This window comes from Poromitra crassiceps (assembly GCF_964638095.1).
Source record: "Poromitra crassiceps genome assembly, chromosome: 19".
NCBI classification, from domain to species: domain Eukaryota; kingdom Metazoa; phylum Chordata; class Actinopteri; order Beryciformes; family Melamphaidae; genus Poromitra; species Poromitra crassiceps.
This window is the reverse complement of record NC_139646.1, coordinates 28146922-28174287: the sequence shown is the minus strand read 5'-3', so window position 1 is coordinate 28174287 and position 27366 is coordinate 28146922. Positions and strand designations below refer to the sequence as shown.

The following is a 27366-nucleotide window of genomic DNA, read 5'->3' as shown; positions in this document are numbered from 1 at the left end:
TGACTGCAAGACCCCACTGCATTCATGACATAAAAAGACCCCCCAAAAATGGACAACGTTACAAGTGATGCAGTACTGTTTCATTTTGATAAATACCATGGAGATATAAATCAATACTGGATTTAACTGGTCCAGGCCAGACAAGAAACCACTTGTCCAGAAGCAGCAGAATCTGTGAACTTTTTCATACATATTAAACACACATGGACACCCATCCAAATACTGGGTGACATTGCCTTGTGAACACCACACAGGTGCAGATATAGTCCATACAATCAATTACACAAAAGACACACACTCGATTAACAGTACACCTTTATGTATAAAAACAAAAAATGAAATCTGAAATTTTTGTTCAGTCCAGCTATTGGTTGATGGATGCAATACTATATTACAGTACACAATAAAAAAGAAAAGAAAAAAGATTTAACCTCAAAGATTAAACACAGATCACCTCTACAACTTTGTTACAGTATTCCTCTGAGAGCATTGTTCGCTCGGTTGTACAGATTTGTCTTGACACGTGTAATAAACATGTTATCACGTGTCATTCAACATTAGTTTTGCCCCCAAATTAAGGTCATGCTCTGCACCAAAGATGAGGCAGTGTCGATGTGTACGTGTGTGTGTGTGTGCGCGCGTACAGCCGCACACACATGTGCGCGCTTGTTTCAATTTCTTTGACCATTGTGGCCTGCTGCTGTCTGGTGGCCTGCTGCTGTCTGGCCTGCTGCTGTCTGGCCTGCTGCTGTCTGGCGACCTCCTTCATAACACAATCCAGGTGCATCGGTCGTGGTCCGTTAGCACTTGCAGGGACGAGCCTACAGATGAGAAGAGGAGTGAGATTTGAATCAGATTTCACTCTTATCTACATACGCCACAAATGCTGGTGTATGTTTGCAAATGCCATACAACAGTGAGTTAATGGCTGGGGCCAGTCAAGCACAAATCTTCATAGCACCAGACCTTTTTTTTTTTTTTGCTCCTAGTGAAATGTTTTATGGTCACTCACGATTCAGTAGGTGGCTGGTTGGCTTGGTTCCAGGCTTAAAAAACTCATTATATAAGGTTTTTCTAAATGTCTAGATCACACATGGGCAAAATGCTGCCCCAGGGCTAGCCGCGACACGCAAGTCTAAATGGATTCTCCTTTAGAGTTGCACACGGTTTGTCCTTCTCCGTGGAAGTCAGACCCACTCTCCGAAAAGGGAAAGATACAGTTTCCGGCTACACAAATAAGCATCGTACTCGTAAACTGAAACTTAACAAACAGCGTTGCCAGACCGGCGTGAGGGAAGACACCCGTGGCTATGTGTGAGTACTTTTGTCTTTGTGATTCGTGCATGTTTGAAGCCAGCCAGGCTTGCTTTGGGTCTGACTTCCACGGAGAAGGGCAAGCCGTGCGCAACTCTAAAGGAGAATCCATTTAGAGTTGCGTGTCGCAAGGGGGTACGGTGGTGCAGTGGTAAGCGGCTGTCGCCTCACAGCTCGAAGCTCCTGGGTTCGATTCCCACCTGGGACGCTGTGAACGCTGAAGGAATGCGTGCCCGGCCGCATGTCCTCGAGTGCCCACCGCCCGGGTGGGGTCGTCAAAAGGGCCTTTCTGTGTGGAGTTTGCATGTTCTCCCCGTGCCTCCCGGGGGTTTCCCTTATATAGGAACCGCTTCACCAAAACATGCAATATCCTGGTTGCTAATGTGGTTCCTCCTCTGGTCGTTAAGGCCGCCTGTTCGGAGGGAGGGAGGGGAACTGGTTGGAATAGCGTGAACCTCCCACGTGCTATGTCCTACCGGTGAAGCTTCCCCTGTCAGGTGAAAAGAAGCGGTTGGCTAACTGCCCATGTATCGGAGGAAGCATGGAGCCAGTTTCGGCTCTCCCCAGATCGGCAGAGGGTGGAGTAGCAACCAGGATAAATAAATTAAATTAGCACTAATGGGGGATAAAAATGGGATAAAAAAATTTGGGGAAAAAATATTATAAAAAGAAAAGAAAAGAGTTGCGTGTCGCGGTAACCCCAGGGCCAGACCCGGCCCCTGCACCATCTCAATCCGGCCCTCAACATCCTCAAAAGAAAAAAAACAACCACCCCCAAAAACTAAATAAAAGGCAGAATTCTGTTAATAAATCTCATCTGCTACAGCCATTGGATTTGTATCACAGTATATATTATATTATATCAGGGGATTAACAGGAGAAATAATCAATCACAGAGGGAGAGAGGGTTAAAAATAGGGAGACTCCAGTGAAAATCAGGAGTGTATGGCAGGAATGATGTCCAATGTGTGGCCCTTCGCTTACTTGATGTAAGTCAGGGTGGCCCTTCGCTTACTTGATGTAAGTCAGGGTGGCCCTTCGCTTACTTGATGTAAGTCAGTATGGCCCTCTGGAAGAAAAAAAGCCCACTCCTCCTGGTCTAGATGGAGAAAATGAATGGGGAATTCTCTTGAGAAAAAGCGGGCAGTCACTGTTGAGCTCTATTGGATTCACTGCCTGAGAAGCCTGTCCCCTCATGGACTGAATATACTTTGACTTAACATGTTTTCTGTAAAGTAGTCTCTTTATTGGATGTTTAGATTGAGTTGTTTATGATGTTCATCTAGAGCTGATGTTGAAACTTTTTCTATTAGAAACCTAAATGTATATTTTTATACTTGACTTTGTAATTGTAAAGTCTATTACAGTATGGTATGATATATGTTCTGTCACTTTGTTTCAACTTTGAAGTGATTTGATTGGCTGTAGTTTGACCTGTCACTGTTGAAGAGTTTTAATTGGCTAAAGGCTATTTGATTGTTTGCCTGACCCTGATGATGCTCTAACCACCATCAGATGATTAGGGTGTGGCCTAGCCTATAGAATATCCCCAGTGCCTGTTGTCATACTATTGTTGACCTTGAAGAAGGCCGGAGGGCCGACCCGTCACCCATTAAAAGAAATGCATATGGAGCCAGAGTGTTCAACTCAAGTCTACTTCCATCAGCACCTCACTACAACCTTTGGTGTGCGTTACTTTATCTTTATATGTTAATTTAAGACAATCAGCTACAAGATTTAATACAGGGTATATGCAGGAGTCCTGAAGTTAGATTCAATACCTTTGAAGACCTTTTCCAATACCTCAATGCCACTTCTGTCACATCAGCGATAGGCGTGTAAATCATAAGTTTCATTACGATATGATATATAGTTTCTTTGGAAAACGATAGGATATTTGCTGATATCACAAAGTCTGCCACGATACGATTTGCATTTGCTTCAGGGGTCTGCGATCGATATGAGACGATATCATATGCCCATTTAACACAATCGGCACAATAGCTAAACAATTTAATACCCCATCAAATGGTGATTAAGACTATTTAGGGCCTAAATTTTCCCTAAATTGATTATCAACTTTTGATACTTTTGAAGCCCCCGTGGATACCCTGGAAGAAAACACTTTCCTGTATTGTCTAACAGGAGCAATGCTGTACAGCGATCCAAGGAGTACAGTAAGTTATGTTTTCACAACCGTGCCTGTATGGCAACCAGATAATATTGGTAATATACATGTATTGTGTGATATTGTAATATACATGTATTGTGTGATATTGTAATATACATGTATTGTGTGATATTGTAAGAATAGGCCTTTTTCACGGTGGCCATTTTGTGTGGAAAAGGCAGGGTAAACACAGGTGCAAGCAAAACAGTAACGAGGGTTTCCAACCCTCCAATCATGGAAGTTGGAAACTTCCATTAATTCATTAATGTTTTGCTTGCACCTGTGTTTACCCTGCCTTTTCGACACAAAACGGTAGCTGTGAAAAGGGCTTATTTTAATATTATTTAGGCTATGAATAATACACAAATTTAGACACATTTTTGGTAAATCTGACATTTATTTTAGAGACCTGGGACCGGTTGTACAAAACACCTTGACTTAAGATTTTCCTTAAAAGTCCGAGTTAAGGTTTCCATAAAATAAAATCGATTGCACAAAACAACCTTAAGTCTTTTTCCTGTTCCTTTATGGAAACCTTAACTTGGACTTTAAGGAAAATCTTAACTTAGGATGTTTTGTGCAAACCGTCCCAGGGCTTTATTGGAGGGTGGGTGTGTGTGTGTGTGTGTGTGTGTGTGTGTGTGTGTGTGTGTGTGTAAAGGTAAAACCCACCTTTGTGCAGAGCTTTGTTGCTCATGCGATGTATGTAGCGGGCGGTGGTCTCAGGAAGCAGCCACTTCATCACTGTGTTCACACAGGACTTCCTGTAAGAACTCCACACACTCCCACTGACAGAGAAGACAGAGAGACACGGCTTCAGCAGGATGAACTGAACAGTGTGTAGAGACACGGCTTCAGCAGGATGAACTGAACAGCGTGTAGAGACACAGCTTCAGCAGGATGAACTGAACAGTGTGTAGAGACACGGCTTCAGCAGGATGAACTGAACAGTGTGTAGAGACACAGCTTCAGCAGGATGAACTGAACAGTGTGTAGAGACACAGCTTCATCAGGATGAACTGAACAGTGTGTAGAGACACAGCTTCAGCAGGATGAACTGAACAGCGTGTAGAGACACGGCTTCAGCAGGATGAACTGAACAGTGTGTAGAGACACAGCTTCATCAGGATGAACTGAACAGAGTGTAGAGACACAGCTTCAGCAGGATGAACTGAACAGCGTGTAGAGACACAGCTTCAGCAGGATGAACTGAACAGCGTGTAGAGACACAGCTTCATCAGGATGAACTGAACAGTGTGTAGAGACACGGCTTCAGCAGGATGAACTGAACAGTGTGTAGAGACACAGCTTCAGCAGGATGAACTGAACAGTGTGTAGAGACACAGCTTCAGCAGGATGAACTGAACAGTGTGTAGAGACACGGCTTCAGCAGGATGAACTGAACAGTGTGTAGAGACACAGCTTCAGCAGGATGAACTGAACAGCGTGTAGAGACACAGCTTCATCAGGATGAACTGAACAGTGTGTAGAGACACAGCTTCAGCAGGATGAACTGAACAGCGTGTAGAGACACAGCTTCAGCAGGATGAACTGAACAGTGTGTAGAGACACGGCTTCAGCAGGATGAACTGAACAGTGTGTAGAGACACAGCTTCAGCAGGATGAACTGAACAGCGTGTAGAGACACGGCTTCAGCAGGATGAACTGAACAGTGTGTAGAGACACGGCTTCAGCAGGATGAACTGAACAGTGTGTAGAGACACGGCTTCAGCAGGATGAACTGAACAGTGTGTAGAGACACAGCTTCATCAGGATGAACTGAACAGTGTGTAGAGACACAGCTTCATCAGGATGAACTGAACAGTGTGTAGAGACACAGCTTCATCAGGATGAACTGAACAGTGTGTAGAGACACAGCTTCATCAGGATGAACTGAACAGCGTGTAGAGACACGGCTTCAGCAGGATGAACTGAACAGTGTGTAGAGACACGGCTTCAGCAGGATGAACTGAACAGTGTGTAGAGACACGGCTTCAGCAGGATGAACTGAACAGTGTGTAGAGACACGGCTTCAGCAGGATGAACTGAACAGCGTGTAGAGACACAGCTTCAGCAGGATGAACTGAACAGTGTGTAGAGACACAGCTTCAGCAGGATGAACTGAACAGCTTGTAGAGACACAGCTTCAGCAGGATGAACTGAACAGTGTGTAGAGACACAGCTTCAGCAGGATGAACTGAACAGCGTGTAGAGACACAGCTTCAGCAGGATGAACTGAACAGTGTGTAGAGACACAGCTTCAGCAGGATGAACTGAACAGCGTGTAGAGACACAGCTTCAGCAGGATGAACTGAACAGCGTGTAGAGACACAGCTTCAGCAGGATGAACTGAACAGTGTGTAGAGACACAGCTTCAGCAGGATGAACTGAACAGCGTGTAGAGACACGGCTTCATCAGGATGAATGGAACAGAGAGCGTGGGAGGGGGAGGGGGGGGGGGGGTTCCTCACCTAGTCTGACCCTTGACCTCCGTAAGGTCACCGACACCAAAAGTGTAGCACACTCCTGTGTTCAGGTCCCAGCTGACCTGCAGGTTGGAATGGTAGGTGTTTGGCCTGGGAACAAAAAAGGATGGGGAAAAAGGACTTACGGTATTATATATTATATATATATTATTATATATTGATCAACTTCACGGCTGGAGCTCTTTTTTTGGGGGAAAAGATGGATGTGCCTTCTATACACGTATAGGTAAAATAAATGCCATCTTGTCAATGGAATGGACTTTACAAGAATATGGACTTTCTTGAAGGTGAGAATGTACAGTCAACTATTACATTGCTGCACTATTGTACTTTTTACTCTTATTTATTTTGTATGCTTTTTTTTACCTGCTAATATGTCATATGTGAGAACTTTACAGTAGCTCTGTTTTATAAGTTTGTGTTCATATGGACATATGGGAAAATTCAATTAAAAGATGTACTGAGGGCAGAATAATGGTGTGTATGGTTGTTTATCAAGTAGAGACAAAGAACAAAGGCATTCACAGCTATTGGCAGATGATAGGCAGTCTGGAATGGCAGATCCAGTGCTGAAGGTGAATAACAGACAGACAGACAGCAGTGTGGAGGAGCGTTGGGTAACAGACAGACAGACAGCAGTGTGGAGGAGCGTTGGGTAACAGACAGACAGACAGCAGTGTGGAGGAGCATTGGGTAACAGACAGACAGACAGCAGTGTGGAGGAGCGTTGGGTAACAGACAGACAGACAGCAGTGTGGAGGAGCGTTGGGGACCTGAAGTGCTCCTCGTCAGCTGAAGGTGAATAACAGACAGACTGACAGACAGCAGTGTGGAGGAGCGTTGGGTAACAGACAGACAGACAGACAGCAGTGTGGAGGAGCGTTGGGTAACAGACAGACAGACAGACAGCAGTGTGGAGGAGCGTTGGGGACCTGAAGTGCTCCTCGTCAGCTGAAGGTGAATAACAGACAGACTGACAGACAGCAGTGTGGAGGAGCGTTGGGTAACAGACAGACAGACAGCAGTGTGGAGGAGCGTTGGGTAACAGACAGACAGACAGCAGTGTGGAGGAGCGTTGGGTAACAGACAGACAGACAGACAGCAGTGTGGAGGAGCGTTGGGTAACAGACAGACAGACAGCAGTGTGGAGGAGCGTTGGGTAACAGACAGACAGACAGCAGTGTGGAGGAGCGTTGGGTAACAGACAGACAGACAGCAGTGTGGAGGAGCGTTGGGTAACAGACAGACAGACAGACAGCAGTGTGGAGGAGCGTTGGGTAACAGACAGACAGACAGCAGTGTGGAGGAGCGTTGGGTAACAGACAGACAGACAGACAGCAGTGTGGAGGAGCGTTGGGTAACAGACAGACAGACAGACAGCAGTGTGGAGGAGCGTTGGGTAACACAGACTGACAGACAGCAGTGTGGAGGAGCGTTGGGTAACAGACAGACAGACGTGTGGAGGAGCGTTGGGTAACAGACAGACAGACAGACAGCAGTGTGGAGGAGCGTTGGGTAACAGACAGACAGACGTGTGGAAGAGCGTTGGGTAACAGACAGACAGACAGACAGCAGTGTGGAGGAGCGTTGGGTAACAGACAGACAGACAGCAGTGTGGAGGAGCGTTGGGTAACAGACAGACAGACAGCAGTGTGGAGGAGCATTGGGTAACAGACAGACAGAAGTGTGGAGGAGCGTTGGGTAACAGACAGACAGCAGTGTGGAGGAGCGTTGGGTAACAGACAGACAGCAGTGTGGAGGAGCGTTGGGTAACAGACTGACAGACAGCAGTGTGGAGGAGCGTTGGGTAACAGACAGACAGACAGACAGCAGTGTGGAGGAGCGTTGGGTAACAGACAGACAGACAGCAGTGTGGAGGAGCGTTGGGTAACAGACAGACAGACAGCAGTGTGGAGGAGCGTTGGGTAACAGACAGACAGACAGCAGTGTGGAGGAGCGTTGGGTAACAGACAGACAGACAGCAGTGTGGAGGAGCGTTGGGTAACAGACAGACAGACAGCAGTGTGGAGGAGCGTTGGGTAACAGACAGACAGACAGCAGTGTGGAGGAGCGTTGGGTAACAGACAGACAGACAGCAGTGTGGAGGAGCGTTGGGTAACAGACAGACAGACAGCAGTGTGGAGGAGCGTTGGGTAACAGACAGACAGACAGCAGTGTGGAGGAGCGTTGGGTAACAGACAGACAGACAGACAGCAGTGTGGAGGAGCGTTGGGTAACAGACAGACAGACAGCAGTGTGGAGGAGCGTTGGGTAACAGACAGACAGACAGCAGTGTGGAGGAGCGTTGGGTAACAGACAGACAGACAGCAGTGTGGAGGAGCGTTGGGTAACAGACAGACAGCAGTGTGGAGGAGCGTTGGGTACCTGAAGTGCTCCTCGTCAGCGTTGGGGAAGGCCAGGAGTAGCAGGCCGATGTTGATCATCACAGTGTTGGTCTCCGCACACACCTGATACACACCAAGTACACACATTACTGCAGGGTTTTGCACCGGGGACCTGATGTCAAACCCCATGACTTCCCCATGACTCTCCTTCACTAAGTCCGAGTGCTTCCATGACCTAAACATGTGAATGTTTCCAGCTCAGTTAGAAAAGGAACAACCAGTCTGGTTTCCGCTACAGTTGGGCTTACTGTGGAGAAGTGACTGCACTGCAATATACAAAAACAGCTGAAAACAATCTAATGCAATGAATGTGTCAAACAAGTTGAAAATACATCCTGTAGTAAAGTGACTGACTGGTTTGTAACATTCCTTGATATTTCCGAACATCCCATGAGAATTGATCAAATTGCCTCCAACTTTCTCAGTCTGGAATGTACCATGATATTACAGACATTTCATAACCGATCGCAATCATTGAGTGTGTGTGTGTGTGTGTGTAGCTAACTGAAACTAGAACGACCGCAACGCGGACTTATGCCTCCGCCATTAGTTCATTCTGGAGTCCAAATCGCCATTTGAGGCAAATTGGAAGAGATTCCGTCAAGGCGCTCCTGTGATGTTGCGTTACAGAGCTTGGAAATTGGGTGTGTGAGAGGTCACAGTGACCTTGAACTTTGACCACCAAAATGTAATCAGTTCATCCTTGAGTCCAAGTCGATGTTTGAGACAAGTTTGATTAAATTCCGTCAAGGCATTCCTGAGATATCGCGTTAACAAGCTTGAAAATGGCGTTCGAGAGCTCACCTTGACCTTTGACCTTTGACCACCAAAATCTAATCAGATCATCCTTGAGTCTAAGGCGATGTTTGAGGCAAATTTGATGAAATTCCGTTAAGGCATTCGTGAGATATCGCGTTAACAAGCTGGAAAATGGCGTTTGAGAGGTCACAGTGACCTTGACCTTTGACTTTTGACCACCAAAATGTAATCAGTTCATCCTTGAGTCCAAGTCGATGTTTGAGACAAGTTTGATTAAATTCCGTCAAGGCATTCCTGAGATATCGCGTTAACAAGCTTGAAAATGGCGTTCAAGAGGTCACAGTGACCTTGACCTTTGACCTTTGACCACCAAAATCTAATCAGATCATCCTGGAGTCTAAGTCGATGTTTGAGGCAAATTTGATTAAATTCCGTCCAGGCGTTCCTCAGATATCGCGTTAACAAGCTTGAAAATGGCGTTTGAGAGGTCACAGTGACCTTGACCTTTGACGTTTGACCACCAAAATCTAATCAGATCATCCTGGAGTCTAAGTCGATGTTTGAGGCAAATTTGATGAAATTCTGTCCAGGCGTTCCTCAGATATCGCGTTAACAAGCTTGAAAATGGCGTTCGAGAGGTCACAGTGACCTTGACCTTTGACCTTTGACCACCAAAATCTATTCAGATCATCCTTGAGCCTAAATTAATGTTTAAGGCGAATCTGATGAAATTCCGTCCAGGCGTTCCTCAGATATCGCGTTAACAAACATGGAACATCGTACGGACAGCCGTACGGACGGACAACCCGGATCCATAATGCCTCCGGCCTGGCTATCGCCGGCGGAGGCATAAAAACTACTGCAGGTCTGATTACTTTAATAGATTTTTCTTCTTTCTTTCTCATTACATTACATTACGTCATTTGGCAGACGCTTTTATCCAAAGCGACTTACAATAACACATTTTTTGTCCGCAATAGAGCAATCAACTATGGAGCACAGTCTATGACAACTACAACTTCTGAAGGAACAGTGGTACAAGTTTAGGTTAGTGGTACAAGTTTAGGTTAGTATATATATATATATATTTTTTTTTTATAAAGAAAGAGAGAGAACGAAGTTAGATCAAGAAGGGCCCAGATGGAGCCTGCATTCGTTGCTCATGCGATGTATGTAGCGGGTGGTGGTCTCAGGAAGCAGCCACTTCATCACTGTGTTCACACACACACACTGTGTTCACACACGACTTCCACACTTTGATAAAAGTCCAAACAAAATGTATGTTGTTCTGAAAGACAGATAATAATGGCTTATCATGTCAAGGCCGTAAGACACTACATTTTCCATCGAGGTGAACCTATATATAGATAGACAGATGGACAGTCACCCATTGGTTTCTGGACTCCTGTTTTGAAGTCGAGTGTGGCCGTCGCCATATTGGGCTTCTTGTGCAGCTCGCACGAGACGGCACGAGACCAGGTGGAGCCGCAGCACCACCTGGTGGTGGGCCGTGATCGGCGCGCTGCATGATCACTTGACAGACGACCTGTCAATCACGCCCAAAACATTGTCTTTTCTATTGTCTATTTTACACTAAATGGGTGAGTTATAGGGGTGTCACGATATTTCATCGCACGATATATCGCGATATCGAAACGTCACGATATCGATATCGTCAGAAAAAAATTATATCGTAAAAAAAAAAAATTGCTCCTGAATAATAATAGAACAAATTTAGCAGAATCAACACGCATGAGTGAGGGGGTAGACTACTACTGGCATGGCAAAACAGCTCAAGGGGTACATAAGATTACATAGGTTTAGGGACCATTGAGCATGAGTTATTTAAGAAATAGATTGTGTACTTTATTTTTCTTTCACCATGCAACAAACATTTAGTTTGTGACAGTAGTCGTGTTTCCATTACCCTCATAAATGCGCAAAATCTAAATATCGCAATAGAAATTGGGTAATGGAAACACGTAAATTTCGAAAAACCTCCCAAATATCGCAAAACGTTTTTGCGCTCTCATGAGGTGGTTTTTCAGACGTGTCGATATAGCAGTTTATCGCAAAAGTGTAATGGAAACAGTTTTTTCGCATTAGCACGTCATGTGACCCATTCTGCTTTGGAAAAGCAGCGAAAAATGAGGAAGAAACGGTTCGATAAGCCGTGGCAAAACCTCCGCAGCAATGGAAAACTTTGAAGCAACGCTAGCAGAAAGACGAGTGTTATGCAAAATAAATATAAAATAGATAATGTTTAATGGCAGAAATCGGTCCATGGTGACAGGCTGCCTGTGTGCGCGCATTTGGCACAGCGCGAGATAAGGGATGAAAAGCAAGCACACACCGGTGCGGTGCGTGCTCCTGACTGAAGTGAATACAGTGACTGTGAGTAATACATTACACACGTTTCAGGTGCAGTGTTATAATTATAATAGCTACACAAAATTGTGATTATTGACCAAATCAGCCTTTTCCCCCCTCCATCTCTAAATCGGACCAGTTGTAGGCTATTAGGCTATTAGGCTTTTTTCCTCTGCCTGTCGCGCTCACTGCATTCACCGCAGCCAGCAACATTTTGCAACTAATTTTATTTTGAATTGATAATCAGGCTCGTTTATATGTGTTGTAACTTCATGTTGTGATTTGCATTGACCATTGGTTGGATTTGAGCATGCAGGGGACGGGATATGGGGCAGATCCACTGTGGCAGGCAGCTGCTGGTAGGCTAATGGGAATTGCGTTCAGGTGACCAAACTCAACTTCAATGGAAACGCCTACAAGTCGCAATTGTACATTGTCGAAGTTGTAGAAATATCGCAATTATTTTGCGAAAAACTGTAATGGAAACACAGCTAGTGTGACACATTCTAGTGCAAGAGAAGCATTATCTTCCATGTTGTTTTCTAGTTATTATAATAACAATTTCCAAAAACAGCATTTGTTTTGTATTTTGTGTATTTCAAATGAAAGACTATTTTTCCAGTATTTTCCCAGGGCTCCAAGAGTCCTGCACTGGGTCGGGGTTCCGCGGGGCCCCGCCGGGTACCCGAAAAAAAACGCGGGGGCGGGTAAAAAATACACTTCTGTAAATTGGTGGGTCGGGCGGCGGGTAAAATTAACTAAATGCGGACGGGCGGCAGGTGGAACAACGACAACGTATGAGCCATGTATGTTTTTCTGTTGCACTCAGATGGAGGCAGGGGGTGTGTCTGGCAGCTGGTCTGACTCGAACAGGAGAAAAGTTTCTGACGCACGTTTTCGCTTTGTTCGCATCGTTTCAAGTATGCGCATACTGTGCATTGTGTGACCCTATATGGACTGCACAAAACATTCAAAACTCAGCTGCGGTCAAGGTGATTGAGTGGAGACAATACGAGTCGGACAGATAATATAGTAGGCTAACGTTAGCTTCCAGTCAAACATACACACTGGCTGTTTTCATAGCAACAACATGTCATGGATGGATAGCGTGAAAGTGGAGAGGTCTCATCCCAACGTGGATTTACGTTCCTCCAACAGCAATCATAAAGGCAGTATGGATTATACCGGACATATTGGAAATAGCTGGTAAGTCACTTTGCTTGCTGTAACTGTCTGTGTGTCTGATAGCAGAGCTATCCAGCTGGTTAGTGAGCTAGCAGCTGCTAAAAGCTAATTAACGTACATCAGCTGACGAGTCTCGGCCGGAAAGACTGCTGTTCGCCTCTCGTGTGAAACGGTGGCAGTTTCGTTAGGTTCACTACAAAATGTTTGCACTGCAGATTAACGGTTATTATATATATGCGGTTCCGGGTCGGGGGGCGGGTCTCATGTCTGCGGGGCGGGGTGGGTTGCGGTACTGATTGATCATATGTGCGGGTTCGCGGAGCGGGGTCGGTACTGCACGTCGCGGGGCCGGGCGGAACCGGGTCTTGAAAATCAGACCCGCGCAGGACTCTGAGGGCTCCCTTGAGTGAGTTATATAAAAATTCACCCTCTGGACAGTTGTTATGAAAAGTGAAATAAGCTATATACCGGAAGAGCAAAACTGTTTTGAACCAGGCTGTAAACATGCTTAATCCTGTTGTAAATATGGGCATTTTAACATGGGGTGAACGGGAACGACTCCCTTTTGGAGCCAGCCCTCAAGTGGCCATTTGGGGAACTCTAGGTTTCAGTATCACTTCCACAGCCTCCTCTGCCCGAGCCCAAGCTTGGCGCCTGTGTGAAACATAATTATAGTGGACACTTAAATATGAAGAAATTAATCAAATCAGAGCAAGGTGTGAGGGGGGGAAATGTGGACAGATCTGAGCAGATTGATAGCGAAAAAATACAAATACAAATAAAGATAATAAGACAAAAGAGAACTGTACTATGACAGAGAGAGACATTGTGTGTGTGTGAATGTCTGGGTATGTGTGTATGTTGTTGACCTCTAATATCACAACATCATAGTCGCTGAAGGAGCAGAACTGGGGGGCCCAGGCAGCGTCGCTCCTGATCACCTCATTGATGAGATACTCAAAGTCCAGAGTCAACTGTTCCACACGCACACTCTGCAAGAGACAAAAACACATGGCCCTAACTCACACCTGTTCTCCAGCACCACCAGTATCAGGAGAAAACACACACTCATCTTTTACAAAGTTTCTTCCCATGCAAAATGTAGGAGCCAAACCTATATTAGATCACTTGTATGGTTTTTCCTTCCTTATCTTTACTGTAACTGACTGAAACTTTTATCACAATTTTATTGCAGTTAATGTCTACGGTTATTTGTGTAGGTCAGTGGTTCCCTAATCTCTCGAGACGGACTTTCGACTTGCATCAAAAATCTGTCGGCAGGCTCCGTCAAAAGGGGTATAACAGCGCTCGCACGCATGCTGCGCTTTACCCGATCAAAATGAAGTGAACGTGACCGGTGTGTTAGTAGTCAACAATTACCATTTTCAGCATATAGCATGTTGCTACTTGCTACTAGCCACGAGCTAGTGTTGTTATTGTTTCATAGCGACGGACGGATTTGAGAGCAACACCCAGGGAGCGGAAAATAAATCCATTAATGGGCAGAGCCGGTCGGTTGGAGCCAATGGCAGAGCTTGCAGGGAGCGGAAAGGGATTTTCTTCCGCTGCCGACCGCGCCTCTTGACTTCCTGTTGCACCACATTGAAACGGGGCTGCTGCCCCCCAGAGGTTAGAGATTTTGTTTTGTTTTGTTTAACCGATGGGTTCCCACTTCCCAGATTGGTGGTTCCCAAACTGTGGTCCGCGGGGCTCCGCCTGGTGGTCCACCAGAGCATTGCATTTTATTTTTTCACAGCCTAATGTTGGCAGTTGTGTGTGGGCGCACGCACGCGTGTGTCTGTTTTGAACCAGTAGCCTTATGTTGTTATTTAGCCTTTCTGATGCTATTGCATTGTTAAATCAGCAAAGTACATTTTATGGGGGGGGGGCGGGGGGAATCTGCAGTGGAAGTGGTCCCTGGGAAATGTGGTTTGGTACATAGTGGTACTTGGTCTGAAAAGTTTGGGAACCCCTGGTGGAGGTTATAAAAATCACACCCAGGTGGTGAAGTAAGCTGTGCAGGTTTAGTACACTAGAGCTCATTTATGCTCCATTTTTGTCCGAAAATAAAGACATCAGAAAGCTCTGTCTGTATGTGTATCTGTATTTAACGTTGAGCATAATTGGGCCTTTAGGCTATGTATGTAAGCAACTGCGGAATCAATGTGCCACTGAGCTTCATTAACAAGTGCAAGTCACGCTGATTCCAATGGTGCAAAACAGTGTTGAAAGCGAAGATTTACGTGTTTAAATGCGTTAGCTAATCGGCTAATCTGTGTGTCGCATTGATGAGCTGCCCCTCTCCGTGTGTGAGCTGCCCCTCTCCGTGTGTGCGCGCGTGTTTCACCGGATTTGAGCCGCTCTCTCCATTCTAGGTTTGTCAAAAGTATCGATAGTATCGATAAAAGTCAATACTAAAAATTTGAAACGGATACAATACTCATTTGCAACAGGTATCGATAGTATCGATACGTATCAATACTAAAAATTTGAAACGGATACAATACTCATTTGCAACTGTATCAATATCAGCAGTGCTTTCTCTTAATGAAAAATCAAACATACCACTGATTTCTCCCTCCCTGTCATTGGTGGGTATCTTTTGCTTCAATAAATTCAAAGTATTCTGATAGGCTGATGACTAGAGCAGGTGTAATCTGCTGTTAAAGTCCCTGGAAACCAGAAATATTTCTTTATTATTTAGCATTTTGAGTTCATCACATCACAGGACCCTATGTTAATAAGCTACCAGCCAAATTTGAACGATGATGAACGTTGCAAAGTATATAAATTTAGGTTTGACAGGTGTGGCAAAACGCATGAGATTTCATTATTTTTTAGAGTGTACTTTCTCCCGCGGAATGTGTGGGCGTGTCCGTCTGCAGCAGGGACATTTATCTCCTCCGAGAGAGAGAGCGCGAGAGAGAGGGGGGGGAGGGAAACGGAGAAAGAGATCAAGTTACACAGCACTTGCGAGTGTGTGTGTGTGTGTGTGTGTATGTGTGTGTGTGTGTGTGTGCAGGGATCGCGGAACCGCCCGGGCCACCCGGGCCGCGGCCCGGGTACTTTTCAGTTCCCAAAAAAAAAAAAAAAAAAAAAAAAAAAAAAAATTTTTTTTTAGATTTTTTTTTTTTTTACAATTAAACCTCATTTACTTATTACACTCGACTGGTTGTTTTTCAGATGTGATGTGAATCTAAAGTGAACTAAACAAGTCAGATCCACTATAAATGTTTTTCAGTAGATGCTGTGATGTAGCCACAAGAAAGGTGCAATATTAATGTTTTTCAGGAGATGGCGATGTTGCTAGCTATAGGTTCTAAACAAGAAATGTGGTTCAAATGTTTACAGTAGTTTTCCTTTCTGGCTGCACTACAATGTTACAATGCTGTGAGACAGGCCCGGCGTTGGAGGGGGGCCTGACCGGGCCGGGCCCCCCATTCCCTAAGCTGGCCCCCCCATTCAATTTTTTTTTTTTTTTTTGTGTGTGCTAAAAACGTTTTTCCGTTTTTCTGTTTTAAAGTTTAAAACGGAATCTGGCTGTCATTAGGCATTGATTAACTGAATGCTATTGCTAACTGTTACTTTGAACCTCCATTTGCAATGATTCTGGCTGGATATTAATTAACTATTGTAAATTTGTCACAATGAATGCAATTTGTGCACAATGTGTAAATACATTTAATATTAATTGTTTAGGCCTATTTGTAAAGTCACAACACATTAGAGATGTGTGTAGTTCCTCATAGATTTAGCCTCTTCCTTTTGCTCTCAAATGCACCAGTTTGACGAATTTTACTTTAAAATGTACAAAATCTTCTTCCGGGGGAGAATCCCCCCGGACCCCCCTTGGCCCCCCCAAGCTAGGGGCAGGCCCCCTCTGTAATTTGGTTCTGGAGCCGGGCCTGCTGTGAGACGGAGCTAAACACAAAAGATGCAATATTAATAGTTTTTCATGAGATACTCAGTATTTAATATTAATACTAATACTAATAATAGAAAAGGAGAAGATACTGAATAATGACATCACAACAGTATAATCCTAATGTTAATTTAAAATTAAATATTCTTCTAAATATGGATAAAAGTCCAAAAAACATAAAATTTTCTTCGGCGCTGCCGAGATTCGGGGGGACACGCCCCCCCGACGGGGGGACACGCCCCCCCCGACACGCCCCCCGGCCCCCCCAAGTTCAGATGCGTTCCGCTATCCCTGTGTGTGTGTGTGTGTGTGTGTGTGTGTGTGTGTGTGTGAGAGAGCCACCAGCCTGTGTGTCTCTCGCTCTCTCTCACTAGGCGAGAGAGAGAGAGAGAGAGAGAGAGAGAGAGAGAGAGAGAAGCCCTTTTCCCACATGCGCTTTGTACCGCAAAATGACCGGTACGTGGTCTAATGCCTGCATGTGAGAAAGGCGCCGTGCCGGTATAAGCGCGACCCCGTCGTCGCGGAGATTTCACCACTTTCCAGCCTGTCAGAAGAGCGGTATGAGCTTTAGCGGATACTAGTGAGAAACGGGTGCAGTCATTTTCCGCGACACTCTCATGGGCGAGGTGTACACACGTTGCTTAATGTTCCAGCGGGCATAATCTAATCATTCGCGCACATTAAAGCAAACTGTCGAAATGATCTTGTGATAATAAGAGCAGTAGCCTATGTCAGCTTCATGTGTGGGTGTGCTGTGCTGATTTTCCCCTCTCCTCTCTGCTCGCTCTCTGGCCACAGTCCGTCCTCCTCCGTCAGTCACAGCCCGACAGGGCAAATGCATGAAGCGAAAGTGGAAGTATTTTGCTTACGTTGCCGACAGCGAAGGCAAGCCCGGACACATCAAATGAAGCCAGTCTGTAAAAAGTGCTTCAACGCGATGCAGGTGAACGGATAAACAAGCAAACTTATTTCACCATTCAGAGTTTTGCCGACACGTCACTCCCCCACTCGCTCTGCAGTGCCGCCCCCCCCCCCCCCCACCCACCCACATACAGGCAATTTCGCTGATAGATTCCCACATGCGCGAGCCGAAGTGTGAAGGGAAATGTCCGATATTGACTTACAGGTAATTTTCCGGTACGCATGTGGGAAAAGGGCTAGAGAGAGAGAGAGAGAAGCACATGGCCTGGCTGAAACCCGACACCTTGCTAATCTCACAAGCATAGCGCTTGGCAGACGCACACAGAGGGAGACGGACAGCAAGGGAGCGCTGTCACTGGGGGCAAAGAATGGACTTGCCATAGGTGGGTGCGGATTGCGCGCGTTAGGGCTGCACGATATATCGTTTACACATCGTCATCGCGATGTGCGCATGCGCAATAGTCACATCGCAGGGCGTGCGATGTTAACTCATTGAATGCCATGGACGTCCTTCGACGTCCAATTAAATAGTGACGTAGAATGCCACGGACGTCCTTCGACGTCCAATGCGTTTTTTGACGGTGGGACGTCGATCAAAGCCTTCCGCAGCTCCTGTACAACTATAGTAGCTATTGGAGGTGTATAACCTATTTTACGGACTCATTAGGTGGCGACAGTGCTTGCTCGGTGCAGTCCAGATTAGAGACAGGTCCGAGAAACAGCCTAAAAGCCGTGGATCAAAGACAACCCGATGCATGCTCCCAGAGCCATTTGCTCTGTCGCGGGAGCTGACATTGGCTCCGAACAGGAGTCAATCCGCGCTCACAACTGAGCCCCTCTGTCCCTGTCTGTCTGTCTGTCTGTCTGTATAGTTTCTCCACCCGATTAGCAGACAGGAAAGCAGCCCCTGACGCCAAACCATTCAGCAATCCGGGTTGGCTCTTCCCTGCTGTGGCGCTGAGAGCCGACAGCAGCACACAAACGCAGCAATCCGAAAATATAATGGTTGCGTGAGGCTGTGTGCAGTGTGGGGAGGAGTTTACGGGGGGAGGGGGGGAGGGGGGTGGTGCACGCAGGGCATCACACAACAACTACGTCACTACATCAGAAAATATTATCTTCAGACTCAGTGAATGTGCTTGAAATGCTGCATTTCACAAAAGGCGGATTATCTCAGCTAATAATTTGAAAAGCCTGAAAACGCTGAAAACAACCTATCTTCTCCGGCTCATAACTAAAGAACGGAAAATGGTATCAATAAACTTTTTTTTGCTGATGATACAATAGAGCCAGCTCGTTCTTGTGCGTGTTCGGTGTTTACATAGTAATATCACACAATATTCTGTGGGCCTCGAGAAATCACTGAAAACGCTCTGAAAACTCTGGCACTGGGAGCATCCGTTCTCCAAAAGTGGCTGGCACTGAATGAGTTAAAAGTAAATTAACTCGTCATTTTGCTTGATAAACTCTCACTTTAGGGGTAGCCTACTGAGTGAAATGCAGTCTCTCTCAAAGGTGAGAGATGCCCTACTACTGTACTCACTCATTTAGTGCTTAGCTTCAACACAACAAAATGGACAGAGAGCTAAATTGAATTATTTTTGCTTATGTTGCGTTGCTGACAGTAGCCCGTCGGATGTAAACGATGTGATTGCGTAGGTGGATGTGTCCACAGGTTGCAGCGCACTAGCATACAGCAGGCTGGCTGCTGTAACTCAAACATGTCTGTGGAGTGGAGATATTTACTCTTGAAACACCAACAAGCAAGACAGCAACATAATATAATGACACGAAGGCTAAAGTGATTATTACTGAGAAGTTGTCCGTGTATCACCGCAGCTCTCTCTCCCCCTCAGGCTCTGATGATGCCAGGTCCTACACATCGGGAGCGTTTTTTTCGTGCGATTAATTCGCACGTCAATAATATTATCCGAACCTATATCAGTCAATGCAACCGTGCATACCAACGGCGAAGTTTCGCCGAGCGTTATTGCGGTGTTTATTTTTTCGAACCACGGTCGATTTTTCAGTAGTTCGCTTCCGACGTGTACACATCTGTGGCTGTGATTGACAGGTGGGTCAAAACTCGCATCGCAATTTCGTGCCATATATTCGCTCTTGATGTGTAAGGACCTGGGTTGAGTTAATCATACATAGCGACTCATTTACACAAAACATTTCAGTGAAAATAAAAAGACAAGAGACATATCTTGGCAATTAAATGTATATTTATTACTTTTCACGAATGAATTGTTTGTCACCAGTGCTGCTACATGTGAATCGTCATCTCTGTCTGTACTGCGGTGCGCTCCAAAACCGGAACTCCAGAGATGCGGAGTGTACCACTTGGTAGTTTCTGGAGGGGGTTTCCGGGGGGTCAGACCAAGTGTGTAAAGTGGCAGGGGTGTTTCATTGTTGATTTATTGAAACGGTAGATTCTGGCACTCAATATTAGGGGTGGGCAATATATCAATTGTATATCAATATTGTGATATGAGACTATATGGTCTTAGATGTTGGATATGGTAAAATATGGTGATGATACGGCATACATGTTGTCTTTCCCTGGCTTTAAAAGCTGCAGTACACTAAGTGAAATGTAGGCTAGTGACATTTTTAAAGTAGAATGTCATAACTCACTCACTTTTTCATGTATGTAAGTCATGGAAATCCATTGGTCAAAATGTGTATGAACCCTGATAGATGGTGCTCTGAGGCCTACCAGTAGGCCACAGCCCAGTGGTTGAGAAACATTAAAATACATAATTTCCCCTCCAATATCAGATGGACTCCTCTACAAAATCACCCAAATCAATCTAGAAGTATTATTTTCTTTAAAATAGAGCTATTCTGGTAATCTGGTGAAAATCTCTATTTTTTCATATCGCAATATATATCGCAGGGGTGGGGAATATCGCAATGTCAGTTTTTTCCAATATCGTGCAGCCCTAGCGCGCGTGTACAAAGGTTATATAGAGCTTATGACGTCATAAGCTCCTGCGTTTTAGCACCTCACGCACTGCTGTCTTCAATGAGGAAGTACTTTGTAGAATCTTGTAGAAAAGTGGCGATTTTAAGGCTTTGGGTTGAAAGTAATGTATAATAATTTCGGAGGCACAAAATTACTAACATAAGACCCTAAATAACATAGTTAGAACGTTTTTGTGGATTTTGGTTTCCAGGGACTTTAAGGTCAAAGTTTTTAGTGAGTTTTATCAGGCCTAGATTATGGAGAAGCGTGCGTCTGTCCGTCCATCTGTTTGTTTCTTTTTTATGCCTCTTGATGTGTTGTTGTCATCCCGCCGCGTGGTATCGAAAATGGTATCGAGTATCGATATTTTCCTGGGTATCGGTACCGAAGTAGAAATTCTAGTATCGTGACATCCCTACTCCATTCACCGTCGACCTCGGCCGCCCACCGAAGCGCTCTCTCTCTTTCTCTCCCGCCCCCTTGTGGAGGGACCGAGGTTACATCCTCTCATGCTAAACACAGACGGACACGCCATGTCTCATATAGAAACAGCTGCATGTCTCATATAGAAACAGCTGCATGTCTCATATAGAAACAGCTGCATGTCTCATATAGAAACAGCTGCATGTCTCATATAGAAACAGCTGCATGTCTCATATAGAAACAGCTGCATGTCTCATATAGAAACAGCTGCATGTCTCATATAGAAACAGCTGCATGTCTCATATAGAAACAGCTGCATGTCTCATATAGAAACAGCTGCATGTCTCATATAGAAACAGCTGCATGTCTCATATAGAAACAGCTGCATGTCTCATATAGAAACAGCTGCATGTCTCATATAGAAACAGCTGCATGTCTCATATAGAAACAGCTGCATGTCTCATATAGAAACAGCTGCATGTCTCATATAGAAACAGCTGCATGTCTCATATAGAAACAGCTGCATGTCTCATATAGAAACAGCTGCATGTCTCATATAGAAACAGCTGCATGTCTCATATAGAAACAGCTGCATGTCTCATATAGAAACAGCTGCATGTCTCATATAGAAACAGCTGCATGTCTCATATAGAAACAGCTGTATGTCTCATATAGAAACAGCTGCATGTCTCATATAGAAACAGCTGCATGTCTCATATAGAAACAGCTGCATGTCTCATATAGAAACAGCTGCATGTCTCATATATAAACAGCTGCATGTCTCATATAGAAACAGCTGCACTGCTTAAAAACAAGTAGATAGCAGCAAAACTGTTGTCTTGCATCTTAACATTTGTTTTACCTAGTTATTCAACTTCTCTGTTCAATATTAAATACCACCTTGTCGATTCACCAAGAGTAAATAGATGATGTACTTACAGGGTAAAGCCCAATTTATGCTTTGTCTGCCGACACTTTTGAAACGGTCGCCGACAGAAATGAGGACTTGAGTCGACACTTTCAAGTGTCGGCGAGCAGTGTCTGCTACCTGGTGAAATGTCTAGTGTCGCTGACTACGCCACATAATGTCGCGCAAGTGTGATTGGCTATATAGACGGGCACGCTCTAGACTTCCTTGTTTTAGTTTTCGCTGAAATGAAATGAATGAGTGTGTCCACTCCCCGCTATTTTTTATCCGCATGTCCTTGATGTATGACTTCGTGAAAATCACAAAGAACACCGTGACCAACTTCCCAGAGAGAGAGGAGGTGATTGTGTGGTTGTGTGTCGTTATATTATATGCGGCTGCAGTTACATCTTGCCTCCGACGTGGGTTCACTGACACAGCATTCCCTCTCTTGGCTGTCTGCACTAGTTCTCTGCCTCCCTCTGTCTATAGCGTCACGTGACCGTTGAGCCGAGGAGAGAAGCATAAATGCAGCAACATGAGCGACACTTTATTTTTCGTCTGCAACCATGTGCTGAGCGACACTTTCTAATAAGTATAAATTAAGCTTAAAGGAACACTCCGCCCATTTTCAACCAGCTTTGTATCATTAGATCATCAGTAGTATATCAGAAAACTGTAAACTGTTTTGAAGTCTGTCATTTAATTTGACAGTTATTGAGTGTTAAAGTGTGGACCAGTGACATCACTGGTCCACACTAACTCAAATTAATAACGCATTAACTCAAATCAACTCTCAATAACTGTCAAACTAGATGAATGATGAATAGTTTGGCAGTTATTGAGAGTTGATTTGAGTTAATGAGTTATTAATTTGAGTTAGTGTGGACCAGTGATGTCACTGGTCCACACTTTAACACTCAATAACTGTCAAATTAAATGACAGACTTCAAAACCGTTTACAGTTTTCTGATATACTACTGATGTTCTAATGATACAAAGCTGGTTGAAAATGGGCAGAGTGTTCCTTTAAGGGTGGTGTTTTTTTATGCATTGCTTAACAAATCCTATGAAAATAACAAAATCAGACAAATCTCATCTATGCAGCCACGTCCCAGCAGCAGCAGAACTCCATTGTATTAAGAAATGATTGAAAACACATCAAAGAGACATGCATATTCCATCATCACAATGCACCGGGACAGCTGACTTTTTGAAGAATTTGTTCCCATTTGAATTTGATTGGTAATAACTTCAACAGCCTGACTTTTCGTGGTGAAACAGTGATTTTAAAATGTAAGCCATGTCTTTGTGAGCTGTATTTCAAGTTTTTTTTTGCTTATAATTGGAGTGAATTACTTCCCGCTTGACAGCTAAAAATGGTTCGTGGGAACTCGGAATGTAATGGGAGTAAAGTAAACTCAATGTTGATTCTGTTATTTCTCATAGTTGTTGACGGTAAGCAACGCGTTAAAAACATCCGCCTTATCCTTAGAATACACTGTAACTAATGCCAACGAGCAAGTCCTGGCACCAAAACAAACCTGGCTGTTGTGTGGCCCCGTGACCAGCTGTAGGTTCCGTCCCTTCAGATCAGTGACTGTGAAAGGCAGCAGGACCTTATCGTCTTCATAGCCTAGAGAGAGAAGTAGAGGATGAGAGAGACACACCAACCGGACAGCTTTAGAGTTGACCTGATATACGTTTTTTTTTTAATTATCTTCTCTCTTTCTCAGTTTCTCCCTCCCTCCCTCACTCACGCCCTCTCTCACCTCCTGCGTTCTGCTCTGTTGCCCCCGGCTGCTGGAGGCGGTAGTGCAGGCGTGTGTAGTTGACATACCCAGGCTCACTGGGGCCTGCCTCCTGCGACGAGGATGAGGATGGGGTGGGAGGGGACGAAGACGAGGAGGAGGCCGGGGTCATCACCTGTTCCGAGCCCTGCGGCAAACTGTGGCTCCCGCCCGACGTCGAGGGTTGTGGTAAACTAGTCCATCTCCGAGGGGGAAGGAGATGGGACGAAGCCGTACGCGAGGACGTACGAGAGGACACATTTTCCACGGCATCGTCCGCTCGTCTCCTCTCTCCCTCTTCGTCATTTTCTCTTCCTCCTCCCTGGGCCCGCCTAAATAGGTCGGCGGCAAACTCCCGGGCTCGCACGACTGCCTGCGACTGGCTGGGAGACGGGGGGAAAGGATCGGGCCTGCCGGACGGCGGTGTGGTTCCGGGTGATCCCTGAGGTAGCACGGAAAACGAGGGTGATGAGGTAGAGGAGGACGACGCAGAGGCTGGAGCTGACGGGGGAGCTGCTCCCTTTGTGTAGAGGATCTGAGATGACGGAGCGTGCTCGCCTGTGAGAGACTGAGATACACTGCGAGGCAGGAAGGAGCCTCACTGATCCAGCAGAAAAAGGACAGAAATATTGACAGAGAGATTTCTGAAGAGTGCTACTTCACAGAAAGAAAGAAAGAAAAGTATACAGAATAAATTAAATAAAAAAAACTGACTGAACACCGACAATCATCCCAAAGTTATACCCAGATTTCACCTTGTGCTCATTTTATATTTGTGTTCGCTGCAATTTCCCCCCAAAAAACACAAGAATGCCTCTAATTGGCTATAATGGATGTTTAGGTATTGCCCCAATGAATGCACGCCCTACGCACGCCTATAGCCCTAAGCCTCGGTTAACAACACCAGGCGCTACTCAGAAGCAGCGCTTCACGGAAGCTGGAGTGCCACGCTACACCAGTCACACCAGACGCCATCAGCCCCGTGCCGAGTCTCAATCGATCCCTGTTCCTTGCACGCGTGCAGCTTCGCTTCAGCGTGGAGCTGGTGTGATCAGTCTCGCCTGTTAACAAGGATGCTGATATGAAACTGCTTCCGCGCTGTGTTGCTTCAGCGTAGCTCTGGTGTATGGTGTGTTCGGGCTGTAAGTCTATATTTGAGGGGACTTATTTGGAACTAATATAATGTATAAAGTAGCCTACTTTACTTTTCAATTTGTTTTTATTACAGTATACTGTAAATTCGCATACCTTCAGATATTTTAAGCTCAATAAACAGATATATTTGATTGGAATTTATCCCATTTGTCCGACACACTCAAATCTGGCAGGATACGTTGACCGGCACTGTTTTTTTTCTAACAGAAACCCTAGGTAGAAGTCCGCTACAACACGACGACCCCACCTGAATAAAAAAAAAATTCATAGCAAAAAGTCAGTCCAATGCACATCCACATTCAGACAGAAAGCAGTCAAATGAAAAATCTGAACCATCAGGAGAGCTGAGGAGATTGGGCTTTCTTCTCGGTGGAAGAAAGCGAGAAACAGACACAAACAGAAGGGGAAAAACAGGAATTGAGCCGATAAGCTAGCAGGCTGTGAGGCTAGCAGGCTGTGAGGCTAGCAGGCTGTGAAGCTAGCAGGCTGTGAGGCTAGCAGGCTGTGAAGCTAGCAGGCTGTGAAGCTGAGGCTAGCAGGCTGTGAGGCTAGCAGGCTGTGAAGCTAGCAGGCTGTGAAGCTAGCATGCTGTGAGGCTAGCAGGCTGTGAGGCTAGCAGGCTGTGAAGCTAGCAGGCTGTGAAGCTAGCATGCTGTGAAGCTAGCAGGCTGTGAGGCTAGCAGGCTGTGAAGCTAGCAGGCTGTGAAGCTGAGGCTAGCAGGATGTGAGGCTAGCAGGCTGTGAAGCTAGCAGGCTGTGAAGCTAGCATGCTGTGAGGCTAGCAGGCTGTGAAGCTAGCAGGCTGTGAAGCTAGCAGGCTGTGAGGCTAGCAGGCTGTGAAGCTAGCAGGCTGTGAGGCTAGCAGGCTGTGAGGCTAGCAGGCTGTGAAGTTAGCAGGCTGTGAGGCTAGCAGGCTGTGAAGCTAGCAGGCTGTGAGGCTAGCAGGCTGTGAGGCTAGCAGGCTGTGAAGCTAGCAGGCTGTGAGGCTAGCAGGCTGTGAGGCTAGCAGGCTGTGAAGCTAGCAGGCTGTGAAGCTAGCAGGCTGTGAGGCTAGCAGGCTGTGAGGCTAGCAGGCTGTGAAGCTAGCAGGCTGTGAGGCTAGCAGGCTGTGAGGCTAGCAGGCTGTGAGGCGTCACCTTGCAGCTCGATGGTGTACAGCTGACCCTCTTCAGCGGCGCAACAGAGTGAAGCCTCTACCCCGCGGCCTCTAGGCAAGACCGCGGCTTCACCAAACACCTGCTGCGGCCTAGCGGAGCGCTGCAGCCTCCACTCAGCTACAGAGCTCCCTGAGCGAGCAGCTGACTTTTTTCTCAGACAATTGAACACCCGCCACGATTTTATTTCACCGGAGGCGAAGGCAGCAACACAAAGACTGATGGAAATATACATAACAGAAGAAGGTAAGCCCACTAAACTGGTATGCAGCCGCCAGCATTGCATATGACAGTCAGTAGACAGAGTAAACACGATTCTGCCTGACCAATCAGTCGTCTACAATGTTTTCACGTCACCGTATGAACCCGGGTTCGCAGAATAGAACCCCGACGAGGCAGGGACGAAAAGTAGCACGACTCAGCCCCAAATCAAACCGGGCTGGGCCGGTTTTTACCGATGGGATGAGACCATTTATCGAGTCGAGCGGAGCGGGACCGCGCTACTACCTGCGGTGGAATTGGGCCATAACGCTAAAAAGGTTTGCCGTTTTATGCAGGGAGCGTTGCTGTGTAAACAGGGCCTCAGTTTGACAGAGGTGCCTACATAGTGTGCTGTGCTCTGTGTGTGTGTGTGTGTGTGTGTGTGTGTGTGTGTGTGTGTGTGTGTGTGTGTGTGTGTACCTGGATCCTGCTGAGCATGCTGGGATTGAAGATGTACATGCCGGCGTTGATCTTGTTGGAGACGAAGACCTGAGGCTTCTCCACGAAGCGCTGGATCCTGCCGGCGCGAGGCTCGTACACCACCACACCGTACTTAGAGGGCTCCTCCACCCGCGTCACCTGCACACACACACACACACACACACACACACACACACACACAAGTCACCCCACCGGCACACAGTTTAATCACTTTTTTATATCACTGGATGATAAATATTAGGAAAATTGTCTGTATGTCAGTCTGTCTCTCTCCATCTGTATGTCTGCCTGTCTCTCCCCATCTGTATGTCTGCCTGTCAGTCTGTCTCTCCCCATCTGTATGTCTGCCTGTCAGTCTGTCTCTCCCCATCTGTCTGTCTGTCAGTCTGTCTCTCCCCATCTGTCTGTCTGTCAGTCTGTCTCTCCCCATCTGTCTGTCTCTCCCCATCTGTCTGTCTGTCAGTCTGTCTCTCCCCATCTGTATGTCTGTCAGTCTGTCTCTCCCCATCTGTCTGTCTGTCAGTCTGTCTCTCCCCATCTGTATGTCTGTCTCTCCCCATCTGTCAGTCTCTCCTCGTCTGTAAGTCTGTCTGTCTGTCAGTCTCTCCTCGTCTGTATGTCTGTCTGTCTGTCTGTCTCTCCCCATCTGTCTGTCTGTCAGTCTGTCTCTCCTCGTCTGTAAGTCTGTCTGTCTGTCAGTCTGTCTCTCCTCGTCTGTAAGTCTGTCTGTCT

The 27366-nt window shown here is 45.9% G+C and overlaps 1 protein-coding gene across 1 annotated transcript; it reads right to left on the bottom strand.

Moving 5' to 3' along the window:
- Window positions 1-26746, bottom strand: LOC310793787 (DDB1- and CUL4-associated factor 15-like; the record flags this gene model as incomplete). Its single annotated transcript, XM_083655676.1, has 8 exons — window positions 1-821; window positions 4157-4272; window positions 5956-6060; window positions 8356-8438; window positions 13559-13681; window positions 23378-23469; window positions 23606-24181; window positions 26614-26746. Coding segments are annotated over 8 exons (1284 nt in total), but the record flags the coding sequence as incomplete, so codon positions are not given.
- Window positions 26747-27366: the final 620 nt, after the last annotated feature.